Source organism: Dermochelys coriacea, chromosome 10, assembly GCF_009764565.3.
Source record: "Dermochelys coriacea isolate rDerCor1 chromosome 10, rDerCor1.pri.v4, whole genome shotgun sequence".
Classification (NCBI taxonomy): Eukaryota; Metazoa; Chordata; order Testudines; family Dermochelyidae; genus Dermochelys; species Dermochelys coriacea.
In genome coordinates this window covers 34130441-34143667 of record NC_050077.1, presented here as the reverse complement: position 1 = coordinate 34143667, position 13227 = coordinate 34130441, and the positions used below count along the sequence as shown (strand labels likewise).

The following is a 13227-nucleotide window of genomic DNA, read 5'->3' as shown; positions in this document are numbered from 1 at the left end:
GCACTGCTGAAGGAGTTCAGATAGTACGGTGATGGGCACGGTATAAGGAGCTGTATGGAACAGACTAATATCCCCAGTCCCCCCACCCCCATAACCCTCTCTCTGCAGTTGTGCTGTCACCACCAGGAGCCCCTGTTTCATGGTGTTTGTGACAGTTAGAGCTGAGTGTAACCCTGTGAAAATCCTCCAGCACACTCACGGGGCGGGGGCGGGGGGGGGCAGGGCCCAAGACCCACACTAGGGAGGGGGCACGTCAGGCAGACTCTGTCTGTGTAGGGCTGTGCTGCCGCCCAGTTGCCCTGGTGACTGTGGCCTGTCCCCTTCTCCCAGCTGCTGTATAAATAGAGGTGCCGAGCAGCAGAGAGCTCCTGGCAGCCACCATGGAGGGACTGAGGCTGCTGTGCTGCTGTGTGGCGTCTCTCCTGCTCCTCGGGGCTGCAGGTAAGGCCTGGTTCTGCTCCCCACTGTCTGGAGCCCCCCAGACACTGTCGGGGTGATGCACCGTGTGTGCTGCAGTTCTGGGGCCCTTCCCTTGCATTAGCTGTGCCCCTCTCTGCCAGCTCCCCTGTTCTGTATGGGCACAACAGGGGGATTGTCTGGCCTGTCCCCCGCTCCAGGGCAGTGACTGTACCCCCAGCCCGTGGTCGGGGTGTGCAAGCCATGCAGGGCTGGGGCGGTTGCTTAGAAAGCACTGGGCATGGCTGTCGGGCATGAGTAGAACCCTGTAGGGAGCCGTCGAGCTCGGAGGCCCCTGGGGGGTATCTTGGCTTGAACTTACCTGGGCAGACCCCCATGACTTTTGGGGGCAGCCGCCATGATGCAGCGAGGCCGTCCTGCAGCAGGCAGGCGTGTGGGGTGTGTATTCCTTTTCTGTGTCCATGTTGTATGCAAAAGGCAGACTTTGATGCAGTGGGTGGGTTATTTCTGTGCTGCGGCTGGGCACTATGTTGGGCCTGCCCTTGTGCTGGAGTCACTCCAGAGTCGGGGACTCTGTGGATGTCCCAGCCCGGGGAGGCAGCGCAGGAGCACAGCAGCTATCCGACACCTGATTTTTTGTGTGTGCTGTACTGGGGGAGGCTGGGCTGGATTTTGCAGTGGGGCGTGGTGGTGGTTTGTGGGGGGTTCCTCTCTATTTCCTTGCCCTGATGTTGCAGATGTGCCAGGCAAAATGTAGGTGCAGTTCAGTATTTTGAGTCAGTTCCCCAGGGCCTCCCCTCAGCCCCTCCACTCTCTCCCCCATGCATAGGGCAGTGACCCCATGCCACCATGGGGCTCAGCTCCAAGGATTCCTGGGCTGTGTGTGGCTGCTTCCTGCAGGCTTCTCTCCTTTGGGGTGCTTTCAGAAGCGTGGGGCAGTATTACCCTTGCTTGCCCTTGAGTTAATTTGGTCTCCCTTTGCTACACTGGCTGGGGCTGGGTATCCTAGGCGGCTGCAAGGTGGCTAAGTATGGAAACAGCCTTGTAACTGGACGCCGAGCTCCCCACAGCCCTCCCGCCCCTCCTCCCTCTCCGCTTTCCCAGCCTCTCCCACCATGGCCATGCCCAGCTGCTGCCTTCTCGCATTGTCACACAGGGGACTAGCAGAGGGAGTTTTATCCTTTTAAGGACATCCTTTATCATTCACAAGAACAAGAAGGGAGAGGGGCTGACAGATCCTGACTCTCTCTCCAGTGTGCCCTGGGCACCGAAGGTTATTCCCCAAGCTGAGCATGAGTGTGGATGGGCTTGGCTCCGGTAGGGCCTCTTTGGCTGTGGAACAGTTCGGTAGCTGCTACTGCAGCCTTGGGGCTGGGGCGAGGAAAATGGCCCATGGAGCCATGTCCTGGGACATCTATCAGCCCCTCCCCTGTGCCCATTGATGCTCAGGGCGGGTGAAGCCCTGCACGGGCTTCTGGTGTCTGGAATCACATCAGCTCGGCTGCATTGCACTCTGGAGTGGTGAGGAGCATTTGGACAGTCAAGGTCCTTCCAGAGGCCACGTCTATATAGACCATATGGGTGGGATTTGATGCAGCTCTGGCAGCGCCGGAGCTAGTCCAGCCTGGACATGGTGCCATTGGCACCTGCTTGGGCATGCCCAGGCCACCTGACACTGTCGCTGGCAGGGCCCACCAGTGCCCAAGCTAGAATGGCAGGAGTCCCCCAGATTCTCAGCATGGGTGCTCAGAGAGAAACTGGGACCATGTCATGGTGGGACGCGCAGAGCACAGCGTTCCACTGCCTCATAATCCACGGGTGGGGAGGGCACAAGTGGCACTCCAAGGGGGCTGGCAGGGAGCTGACTGGGAACTGTCAGACACATCCTGGATCCCTTCTCAGCTCTGACCTCCCATCTGCTTCTCTGGTCCATAACCTCAGAGCTGTCCCTGAGCCCAGCTGTCCTGTGTACCTCACTCCGCCACACACTGCATGTGCAGGTACCACCCTGCATGTGCCACTTCCTCTGCTCAGACTGCTGGGTGGCAACCCTCCCTCACACTCCAACACGGGGACACCTGGAACCCACCCCCTGCTGCAGCCTGCACAAATCAGCTTGTGATGGCCATGGCCCTGTCTCTCCCCACGCCCTCCCTCCACTCTGCCAAGTCTGCTCAGCTCAGTCCCTAGCTCCCCTCCTTAGCCAGCCACTGCTGCTTTGCTGCCACCGCACCAGCTACCTGTCTCCTCACAACTTGCCCATTTCCCATCCCGAGGTTATGTGTCGCGCAACACACATAGTCAGTCCCATTGGACTCATTTGCATACTGGAATCCTATTGGTTTCATCATTATGATGTCACAGCCCATGCCACTTGGGCCATAGCCTTTACAGAGGGATGGGAAAGCCCTACCAAGGCTTGAGGTCAGGGATGCGTGTTTTGCTCCTCCCCTTCCTCCTAGCAGCGACAGATGCAGGGAAGGGTTTCTCCAACGGGCTGGGAAGGAAGTGGAGAGATTAGTATTTCTATTTTTATGTACTTCAGAGACACTCAGGTGCTCCCCTCACTGAGTCACACAAGTATCTAGAAAGATAGCTGGTTTCTCCGGCAGCTACTGCTGAGCCCACCAACCCCTCAAACAGGAGTGGCACTTCTCGCTCTGTGTTAGTGACTGTAGGAACTAGACAAGGGAGGAGTTAATTTCTTCTGTACATATGGGGCCTCAAATAATCTGCCTTGGCTATTTTTAAAAAGCAATTCAGTTTTCCCCTTTTTAATAAATGCAACACTCCCCCCATGCACACACACATACACCCCCTGCTGTGCAGCATGCACCTGTCCAACTCTGAGATCCTTGCTGGTTGCCCATCCCATCACTCCAGCTGCGTGTGTGGCAGGAATACCATGGGGAAGTCACAGAGACTGTGCATAAGGCGTCTTGTGCACTGTCTGCAAACCCTTCCCATGCCAGTCAATGCCCATAAACAGATCAATGCCTTTTGCAGTCCTGTCACTATAGATTGTATCATCCTTTATATGTGCGCCTCGCTATCATAGCTGGAAATTGTGCCTTGTTCTGCAGTGAAAAGAGTTTTCATCAGGGGCCGCCGCTGGTTTTCCATGGCTATGCATTGTTCTTAGGATTCCCAGGTACATGTAGCATATACAGGACTGAGCCATTGTGATGCCAGGGACTAGACCAGGGCAGCATCTCTTGCTGGGGGGCTCTGATGGGCTAGGATAAAATAGGGCCAGCTCCAGCCAGTGCCTTTGTGGAGCTACAGGATAGTTTTTCCCTCTTCCCTGACTATTTCTCTGCTGCTCTTTTGTGCTTCCTGGTGTTGCTCTGTGTTATGTGACAGTGGTAACAAATCACAAGAGAGAGCCACTTTCTTCTAGCACAGAACAAGGAACTTTAATGGACTGCAGGAAATGGTATCATTCCTGAACCCCCTCTGCAGAGCTGCTGCCTCAAACCCTCTCCAGCCCTGTCAGGTTCCTACTACAGATTTAAAGAAACGTGCATCCCCTGGCAGCAAGAGAAAACCGCAACATCCCAGGAGATAGTGTGTTCTCACATGACCTCCACCCAAAAGCTGGTGTCCTGCAGGAATGGAAGATCAGATGTATGAGGAGGAATGAGCAAGGCAGCTAAAAATATAGAGTCTGGAAAGGAGGAGGCTCCAGGGACACAGGGTTACAGCCTATAAAAATACCTGCAAGGGCTTAGATATTGCAGCAGAACCTGAGAATTATGCTGTGGGGCCATTTACATAACTTGTTGCAAAAGATCTCTGGTTCTGCCTTTGGCCTCACTGGCAGCGGTGTGACCTGCTGAGTGCTGTGCAGCTTCTCCTGATTTACACTTTTGGGTTGGAAGTAAGAACAGAATCCACCACAAACTATTGGAACAAGTTACCAAGGGACGGGGGTGGATTCTCCATCAGTGACAATTTTAAAATCAGGACTGGATGTTTTTCTAAAAGATCTGCTCTAGGAATTATTTTGGAGACATTCCCTGTTCCATGTTCTACAGGAGGTCACACTAGATAATCAAAATGATCCCTTCTGGCCTTTGGATCTATGAACCTATGTTCAGGTCATGTCCAGTTAGGAGTTCATGATGGGCCTAGTAACAGAGAGGTTATGTAGGTGTCTTCATGGTGCTTTCGCCATCAGAGAGGCATTCTACAAGTCACTTTTCAGCCTGTATTAATGGGGTGTCTTTCACATTACGTTTTTCCTGTTTTCTTTCTTTTTCTAATTTTAGTTTATGGGATTTTGTCTAATTCTCCAGGTTTTAGGTCTATATTTGATGGCTTATAGTAGAAATATATTCTCTTTGGTATCACATCACTGACTGTATATTTTTTATGTATTTTAGCTTCCGGGGAAAATTATTCCCTGTGATTCCTACCATGTAATGAAGCATTTAAGGAACAACATAATTTATGATTAAAAATAAACACCATTGAGGTAACGGTATAAATGAAAGAAGAGAATTGTTCATACTTGACCAATGGCAGCATAAGAAGCTATGACTTGACTCTAAGGAAGGATACAACTACGGTAGAAACCAGGAATAGGGTATTTAATAGCAAGACCCAGACAGCAAATAGAGATGGTAACAATTTGTTTATACAAAGAGGTGTAGGGGAGTTTGAAAAATGCTTTTTTTTTTGGTCAAAAATGTTTGCATGTGTGGTTGGTTGGTTTTTTCAAAAATCTTCACTGATTTAAAAAAAAAAGTGCTATTTTTTTCACTGAATTTTCATTGAATTTATTACAAGTTTTCATTTTCCAAAAATGGACTTGTCAGTAACAGAAAAATTTCAGTCTCCATTTTGAGAACCTTTTTGATGAAACATTCAACTTACAAGATTTTGCAAAAAAACCCCCAAAACAAACAAACAGGGAAAATGGGTCATGTTCGAATCCTGCAAAATGGAAAGAATGTCAAAATGTCAACTTTGTTTTTCATTTTTTAATTATTATTATTTTATCATCAGCTTTGCTCTCAAAGGAGAAGGGTTGAGATACTTTCACTGGTAGTGTTTAAGAGCAGACTGAATAAGATGTTAGCAAGCAAGAGAGCGAATTCTGTACAATTCAGGTTTGACCAAAATGGTCTTTTCTTTTGCCTGTGAGTCTCTGATTAAACTGCAATTACGTGCCATGTCATTGTGACAGATGTCAAACTAAGGTCTCAGAGTAGCAGCCGTGTTAGTCTGTATTCGCAAAAAGAAAAGGAGTACTTGTGGCACCTTAGAGACTAACAAATTTATTAGAGCATAAGCTTTCGTGAGCTGTAGTGAGCTGTAGCTCACGAAAGCTTATGCTCTAATAAATTTGTTAGTCTCTAAGGTGCCACAAGTACTCCTTTTCTTTATGTCAAACTAAGAATCCTGAGAGCCAATTCTTCTCTCAGAAACACCCCTGCAGCCCCATTAAGGCCAACGAGATTGCCTGGGTGTGGGCAGCAGCAGACTATTAGTGTTTTAAAATTAGAATCAGTTGTCTGATTCTTCAGTGGTACAGATTCATTGTTGATTGATAAGACTGAAGACATTTATAGAAAATAAGTCACATTTTACACCATGTAAAATATTGGCTGATGCATGTTACAGTCTGAACTGGGTACCTGTAGAGATTTGTTGGAAGACCTAATGGGAATCCAGCAGAACCTCTGGATGGGTCATCTGCGATGAATTAACTGGATCTAACACCTGAATGTCTTTTGCTTGAGCTGAAGTACCAGGTACGTTAATTCAGAGGCAGAAGCAGACTCATAGACTTCTCTATAGGCCTTGCCACTAGAGGGGGACAGAGCCGTACCATTTTTGCGTGGGTTACTGTACTGCAGTGGTTTTCAATCTGTGGTCCACAGACCCCTGGGGCTGCGCAGATTCCGCGACTCCATTTGAAATTTTTTAGGGGTCCGCAAATGAAAAAAGGTTGAAAACCATGGCTCCACTGGTATCCAAACCTTATGATGAAACACCCCATATTAGAGCTGAGAAAATACTTTCATATTGGAGCTGCTGTGCACCCAGAGGAAATGGATGCTGGAAAATTGTAAGGCGCTCGTTCACAGTTCCCAAACAGGAAAGAACGCCCCTCTCTCCTACTCCCCCTACACATGAAATTCATCAGCTAATAATCCCTAAGAATCATGTGTTCAGATCTGATATCATTGTGCAGCAGCTGCTGCAATTTTATCTCCTTGGGATAGACCAACAGGTGTGAGATTACATCACGCAGTAATGCTACAGTATGCAAATCCATACATGGGCCGGACCGGTCTGCGGCTGTGATCACAGGTGCTGCTGGGCTCGGTTCTTGGGATCTCCTTGGGTGTGAGGCCATCTCTCTCGGCTTTTCTGGATGTTTTGTGCCTAATGTGGTCTGTGCTTGTGCTGTAGACATAGAAATGATATGGCCTGAAGACCTGGAAGGTGGGTGGAGGAGAGGCCAGGCCAGAATGCAAACAGGGTCATTGTGAATCCAGCTCCTAACATACAGGTCTCCATCTCGCCAGGGGCCTCTCATTAGCTATTCCAGCGGCAGAGAAGTCAAGGACCTACATACTTGCTCACTGATGGGGCTGTCCCTCTCTGTCAGAACTGATCAGATGGGTGGGGTGCTGCCTGCTGTCTCTGCTGCACCATGCTGGCAGCTGAACGAAGAACCATGGCTTTTCTAGGCTGTCGGTGCATGGAAGGGGTGGCACAACTCAGCCACGGCATGCTAGTGGGGAGCCAGTGCGGAGGGGAGCACAGCAAGGCCCTAATGGAAACTCCAGCTGAAATTGCAGTCAAGATCATTAAGTGTTTCAACTCCACCCAGCCAAACCTGAGTGAGTGGCACTGCAACCCTTTAAGCCAGGTCACAAATCCACTCACACTGGGCAGTGGGGGGTGGCTCGTGCTACGCAGCAGGTCAGACTAGAGGATCTGGTGGTCTCTTCTGGCCTTGACCTCTATGGCAATGACTCTTGTGGAACCTACTGGAATATCCACCAGGGAAGTCAGTTCCTGGTGGGAAGAAGGGTCTGTCTTGGCAGGAGCTGGGTATGGGGCCTTCAGAAAAGGGGCCAGGTCCCCTACTGACCAGCTGTTCAGAGACCAAAGTAGGTAGCTTGGCATCTTGGTGGGCTTCCAGCAGCTCCACAAAGGCATAGCTTGCTCGCCCCCCCCAAGCCTTCCCCCAATCTATACCTACCCGCTGAACAGGAGGGTGGGGGTGTTTCAGACAGACATGTTTGGTAAAGTTGGGTGGACTGTCTTACAGGCCCTGTGGCATGAGGGGTGTTACTGAAGTGCCATTTCTACATTGGAGCTAAGTTCTCATAGTTTCTGATGCTGCAGAAAAACAATCCTTTGGGCTAAAATATCACCAGCTCGTTGTTAGCAGAAAGGTGACGTTTTTGGTGGCTGTTTGCTCAGCTATTTTGAGGCAGGTAAGAGTGACGGCACATTTCCCACCCCCACCCCCTCATGCTCACCCATTACATTGTCCAGACACTTTTTTATGCTTAGATGATTCAAAAATGGCTGAATTTGGAAGCTTCAGATGCTTCAAAGGCTGATGAGGACGGGTCTGAAGAGAGAAATAACAAACTTCAGAGCATCTGAAGGATCGCCGCACGAGATTGTAGCTTGTGTGCTTTTGCACTGAGAGGTGACAGGGTGAGGGTGAAGTAGGGCAAACAGAATGCCTGTGCAACAAAGCAGGGCTTGCTGTTATCCTGGTCACACCTATGCACTCCCTTCCCAGCCTACGGCACAGACAGGATCGACTGTGTTTCAGCATTGGCATTCTGCTTATTTAAGGTGTGGACTGGCTTGCTGGAAAGTCTCTGAAATCATGACTGTTTTTAGTGCCATGCGCACACAAATTAATTAATTAATTCACACAGTGCAGCCAGCCTCTTCCAAACCTCCAATAGAAAGTGATGACAGCTGTGTCACCGAGGCAGGAGGAGAGAGTTGCAAGGTTCCCCACCAGCTGAAACCCGAGGTTAGGACAGTAGTTTGTACCCAGAGGCAGAAGTGTAATGTACAAGTGTCAATGCAGCTGGCTTTGTGACACAGGCACAGAAAATGAGCACAGGGCCCCAAGCTTTGGCTTTTCAAAACCAGTTTGCTCCAAGTTACTTCTGTCAGAAAAGGTGGCCAGTAGGAGGTGGTGGGCGGTGCTGAACTGACCCCTAGCCCTTATCCCTGACAGGCACTAGTGATGGGCAAGCTTCCAAACAGCTTTCACCTGCCATGCTCCCTTTCCCTCAGAAGTGAAATCATTTTCTGTGGTAGATACGCCATTGAAAGATGAGGAGAAGTGGATTGCGGGGAGCATGTGTCCTGATCTCCCTTCTCTCTGCTGTGATTCTCTGCACCTGCTGGCCATGTGCTGAGCTGAGACTGAGAACTGGCTTTTCTCAGAACAGTAGCGTGGTGCAACGTAGGAGTACAGGGGGCTCAGGTGTGAAAACAGTGGTTCGCCAGTAGTCCCGGACACACTGCTGAAAGCCACTGCATGTGGAGGACTAAAGTCTTCAGGCCTGCTGACTGAGAAGGGAGTGCTGCAGAAAGGGTGAGTGCCATAAATTAGAGATGTACTGGACTAGAGGGGTATTTGTTAGATAGGTGGGAGGCCTTGCCTTAGTGCAGGGTCCATGTGGGGAGCCGATGGTACTGCTGTGCTAGCCAATAGTTCATAGAATCATAGCAAGGTAGGGCTGGAAGGGACCTTGAGAGGGCATCAAGTCGAGCCCCTTGGGCTGAGGCGGGGCCAACTAAACCTGGACCATCCCTGACAGGTGTTTGTCCAACTTGGTTTTAGAAACCTCTTGTGATGGAGATTCTACAATCTCCCTTGGAAGCCTGTTCCAGAGCTTAACTCCCCCTGTGGTTAGAAAGTTTTTCATAACATCTAACCTAAACCTCCCTTGGTGCAGATTAAGCCCATTACATCTTGTCCTACCTTTAGAGGACATGGAGAACAATTGATCACCGCCTTCTTTATAACAGCCCTTAACATATTTGTGGAGGGTTGTGTGGTCCCTGGTGACAGTGCACCTGGCTTTTTGAGGTCCACTGTTAAAGGCCCTGCAGTCCTACCACACCCCGGCTCATGAAGGAACAGTGGAGGTACGTCCTCCAGGCCTGCCTAGAGAGGCCTTGGGGAAACAGCCAATCAGATCCCAGCAGGCTCAGATAAAAGGAACTGCAGGGTCTGTGCAGATCACTCCCTGGCTGGGACCAGAGGAGTGAGGAAGGGGGCTCCTGGCTGGCTGAATAGAATGGTGTTAAATATATAAAAAAGTGGTTTTAATTTATAAGGGGGGGTCGCACTCAGAGGCTTGCCATGTGAAAGGGGTCACCAGTACAAAAGTTCAAGAACTATTGCTATAGGAGGTGCTGGGAGCAGGAAAAAGACTGCAGCACCACACCCAGCCACTAGGAGGCACTCAAGAGGTGAGTGCCGCCCTGTCACATCCCCCTCCTCAGTCTTTTTTTCTCAAGAATAAACATGCTCATTCTTTTTTAACGTTTCCTCTTAGGTCAGGTTTTCAAAACCTTTGATAATTTTTGTTGCTCTCCTCTGGACTGTCTCCAATCTGTCCACATCTTTCCTAAAGTGTGGTGCCCAGAATTGTACACAGTATCCAGCTGAGGCCTCGCCAGTGCTGAGTAGAGCAGGATAATTACCTCCCGCGTCTTACATACAACACTCCTATTAATACACCCCAAACTGCTATTGCATCTGTGTCACACTGCTGATTCATATTCAATTTATGATCCACTGTAACCCTGAGACCCTTTTCAACAGTGCTACCGCCTAGCCAGTGTCGAGTGATTCCCCATTTTGTAGCTGTGACTTTGATTTTTCTTTCCGAAGTCAAGTACTTTGCACTTGTCTTTCACACCAGAGAAACAAGAAACCAAGATTCAAGAGGCAGCAGTTCCTGTCTGCCTGCTGCCGTGTGGAAAATATTCTATGTGCCGACAGCATCCTCCACGCCAGTGCAACCGCCTCTGGGCTGGGGGGCGGCAGCTCGCTCCCGCACAGCTAGCTGCGAGCACTCTAGCTGGGGCACCGACTCCTACGGTGGGAGGTGGGGGGAATATTAAGGGCCTGGGAATATTAATGGCCATATTGAGCGGGCCTACTGGCTTTGGGGCCTGGAGGGGAGGAGGAGCCCCTCCTAGAGTGCGGCGGTTGCAGTGGGGCTGCCTCCGTGCACCCTGCAGAGCAAATGTGGCACATGGGCTCCTGTGGGGTGGCTCAGTCTCATCTTCTGGGAGCAAGGACACCCCCAGCTCTAGCTGGGCTGTAGGGGCGAAGTAGGGAAATGCGGTGAGTGCAGGGAGGCTGCCAGCCTCTGCTCTCACAGCTTCCCCTGCTGGTGCCCAGCCAGGCTCCAGGAGGCGGGAGCAGTGGCTGACTGGGGCGAGGAGCTGCAGGGGGGAGCAGGCTGGGGGAGGCGAATGGGAAGCCAGGGCAGAAGTGTCAAGCTTAAGCCCTGGAGGGTGGATCCAGCCCTGCCTCTCCCCTGGCTGCTTCAGGCTTTCCTGTCCCCAACCAGACCCTGGCTCCCTCCCCCACAGTCTGCCCCAGCTTCTCTCTACACCTGCATGGAATACTCTGCCTGCACCTCGTCGCTGAACTGTCCCGTGCTTCCGTCAGCTGTGCCCTGCAGCAAGGGCAGCGGGGAGCTGAGCCGTCTGTGCTCGCTACTCAAGCTGTGGGACGACCCCTAGTGCAGGGAGCTGATTGGGCTTTGCCCTCAAGCTCAGCTCGGGGCATGTAGGACACCCCGCTGACCCCACAGAGGAGAAAATGGGTTTGCTTGTCAGTCAGGGAAAGCCCTTGCTTGAGGAGAGCCCCAGCGACTGCATCAGCAGCAGGGTGGGTGGCTGGGTCTGAAGTGCTGAACTTGCCCAAACCACCAAGTTTCCTGGCTCCATTCAGAAACCGGGGCTGCCAGCTGGGATCCACGCTATGCATGGGGTGGGGGAGGGTGTAATTGGCCTTGAGCAAGGCCACGAAATGGAGCTGTCACCGCTCAAACCTCACGCCTGCCTGGAGAGCTATTTTGGGGAGATAGGCCCAGTGTTAAATCATTCACACCTTCCAGTCCGCTGGCCCCTCTCCCAGACAGGGCAGGAAACAACAGCAAGGGGGCGCACACAGGCTCTCTGCTTCTACACCCCTTATTTTAACACTTTACTTGCTGCTGGTGCCTGTGGGTGTGTCAGGGCCAACTGCAGCCCCCCTTGAGCACGATGAATGGGGTCATTGGGGCTCGGCTGGCTGGAGGGCAGCTCCCAGCTGTGTCACTTGGCAGCGTCAGTCAAAAGGGCTTAAGCTTGACACTTGTATAACTGGAGAAAGCATCTCAAATTCCGATGGGAAGGAATGCTCCTGAGCACCTGATCCGTCTCCAAACTGGGGCCTGGACAGCAGAGAGCTCAGGAAAGCCCTGAGACCGCACACGCTCCTCCTCAAATTCAAGCCATGTTTGCAGACTGGCAGAGCCCTCTCCCAATGGGTACTAGTGCAGATGATTGCCCCCAGCCTGAAAGAGCCACTCCATATCTGACCCCTGCACAGGCTCCAGGACCCCAGCCCGAGGGAGCTCCCTCCCCGTCGGATCTCACGCAGACTCTGTTAGTGAACGCTTTCCATGAATTCTTGGTACGTCTGTGACTCCAAATCTCCGAGCTCTCACTGCTCCGGCAGTTAGGCCAGGACAGTGGTGCCCAAATTTCTCCTGTCACACCTGCCCCTTACCAGTAATGGAATCTGTGGCTCCCTCAATTACTGCACAGCCAAGACTGAAGGTGGAGCTGTCTTGGGGGCGGAGGGGGAATGAGGGCAGAGCTGGACTGGGGGCAGAGCAGGGGGCAGAGTGGAGCTGCGGCTGTGGGCAGAGCTGAGTTGGGGGCGGAGCAGAGCTGGGTGGCGCTCCCTCCCCACCCATCTGTGGGGACTGGCCCAGACCCTGCCGAGTTTCCCCCCAACCCCAAATATTCCTCTGTGCTCCCCTAGCGGGGAAGTCCCACAGTTTGGGGAACACTGGGTGTTGAGTACAGGCCTTTTGTAGAGCTCTGGCTCTGGAGAGGGAGTTTGTCATTCTGATCACTGTGCAGGGCATTACTGCCACTGACAGTTCAGAGGAGTGGATGGTGTATTTAAGCTGATAATTCCCAGTGCATCTGATGAGACCTTATCTTGGACCCCTCCAGCCCTGGAAGCTTTGCCCTCTCTGCCTTCAGCCTTGTGCATCATGACTCACCTCCGTAGGGGAGTGGGCAGAGAGGGCTCAGAACCTGACGGTACAACACCAGGGTACTGTGGTGATAGGATCTTTGCAGATGTTGTTGAGCTGTAAAGATGGATTAGCTAGAAAGGAGCAGTGCAGTAGCAGCAGGAGGCAGATGGTACCTCTCCTGAGGCTTGCTGCATCCCAGTTGTTCACTGATTGCCCTGCTGTCATGGCTCATGGAGAGCAGAGTTTAATAAGAATGGACTCTGATTTTTTATGTGCTTTCCTACATTAATCTTAGCAGCACAAAGGAAGGGAGCTGTCACCCCTCCCCAAAGCAATGCTGAGAATGGAGAGGCAAATGCACCTGAGGCCAGGTTTACACTAAAAAGCTGGATAGACCCAGCTACGTCACTCAGGGATGTGAAAAATCCACGCCCTTGAGTGACATTGTTAAACTGATATAACCCCTGGAGTAGACAGCACCAGAATTCTTCCATCGACCTAGCTCCCAGTTCTTGTGGATTAACTGTAGCAA

At 51.5% G+C, this 13227-nt stretch overlaps 1 protein-coding gene across 2 annotated transcripts in view; it reads left to right on the top strand.

The window, feature by feature from the left end:
- The first annotated feature begins 324 nt into the window (after positions 1–324).
- The window catches only part of SRL (sarcalumenin), a 94688-nt gene continuing 81785 nt past the window's right edge, over positions 325–13227 (top strand). For both annotated transcript variants that reach the window (XM_038419416.1, XM_043493205.1), the window contains exon 1: positions 325–441. In XM_038419416.1, the coding sequence (XP_038275344.1) occupies positions 381–441 (61 nt within the window). In that variant the 5' untranslated portion in view covers positions 325–380. The remainder of the gene's footprint in view (positions 442–13227) is intronic.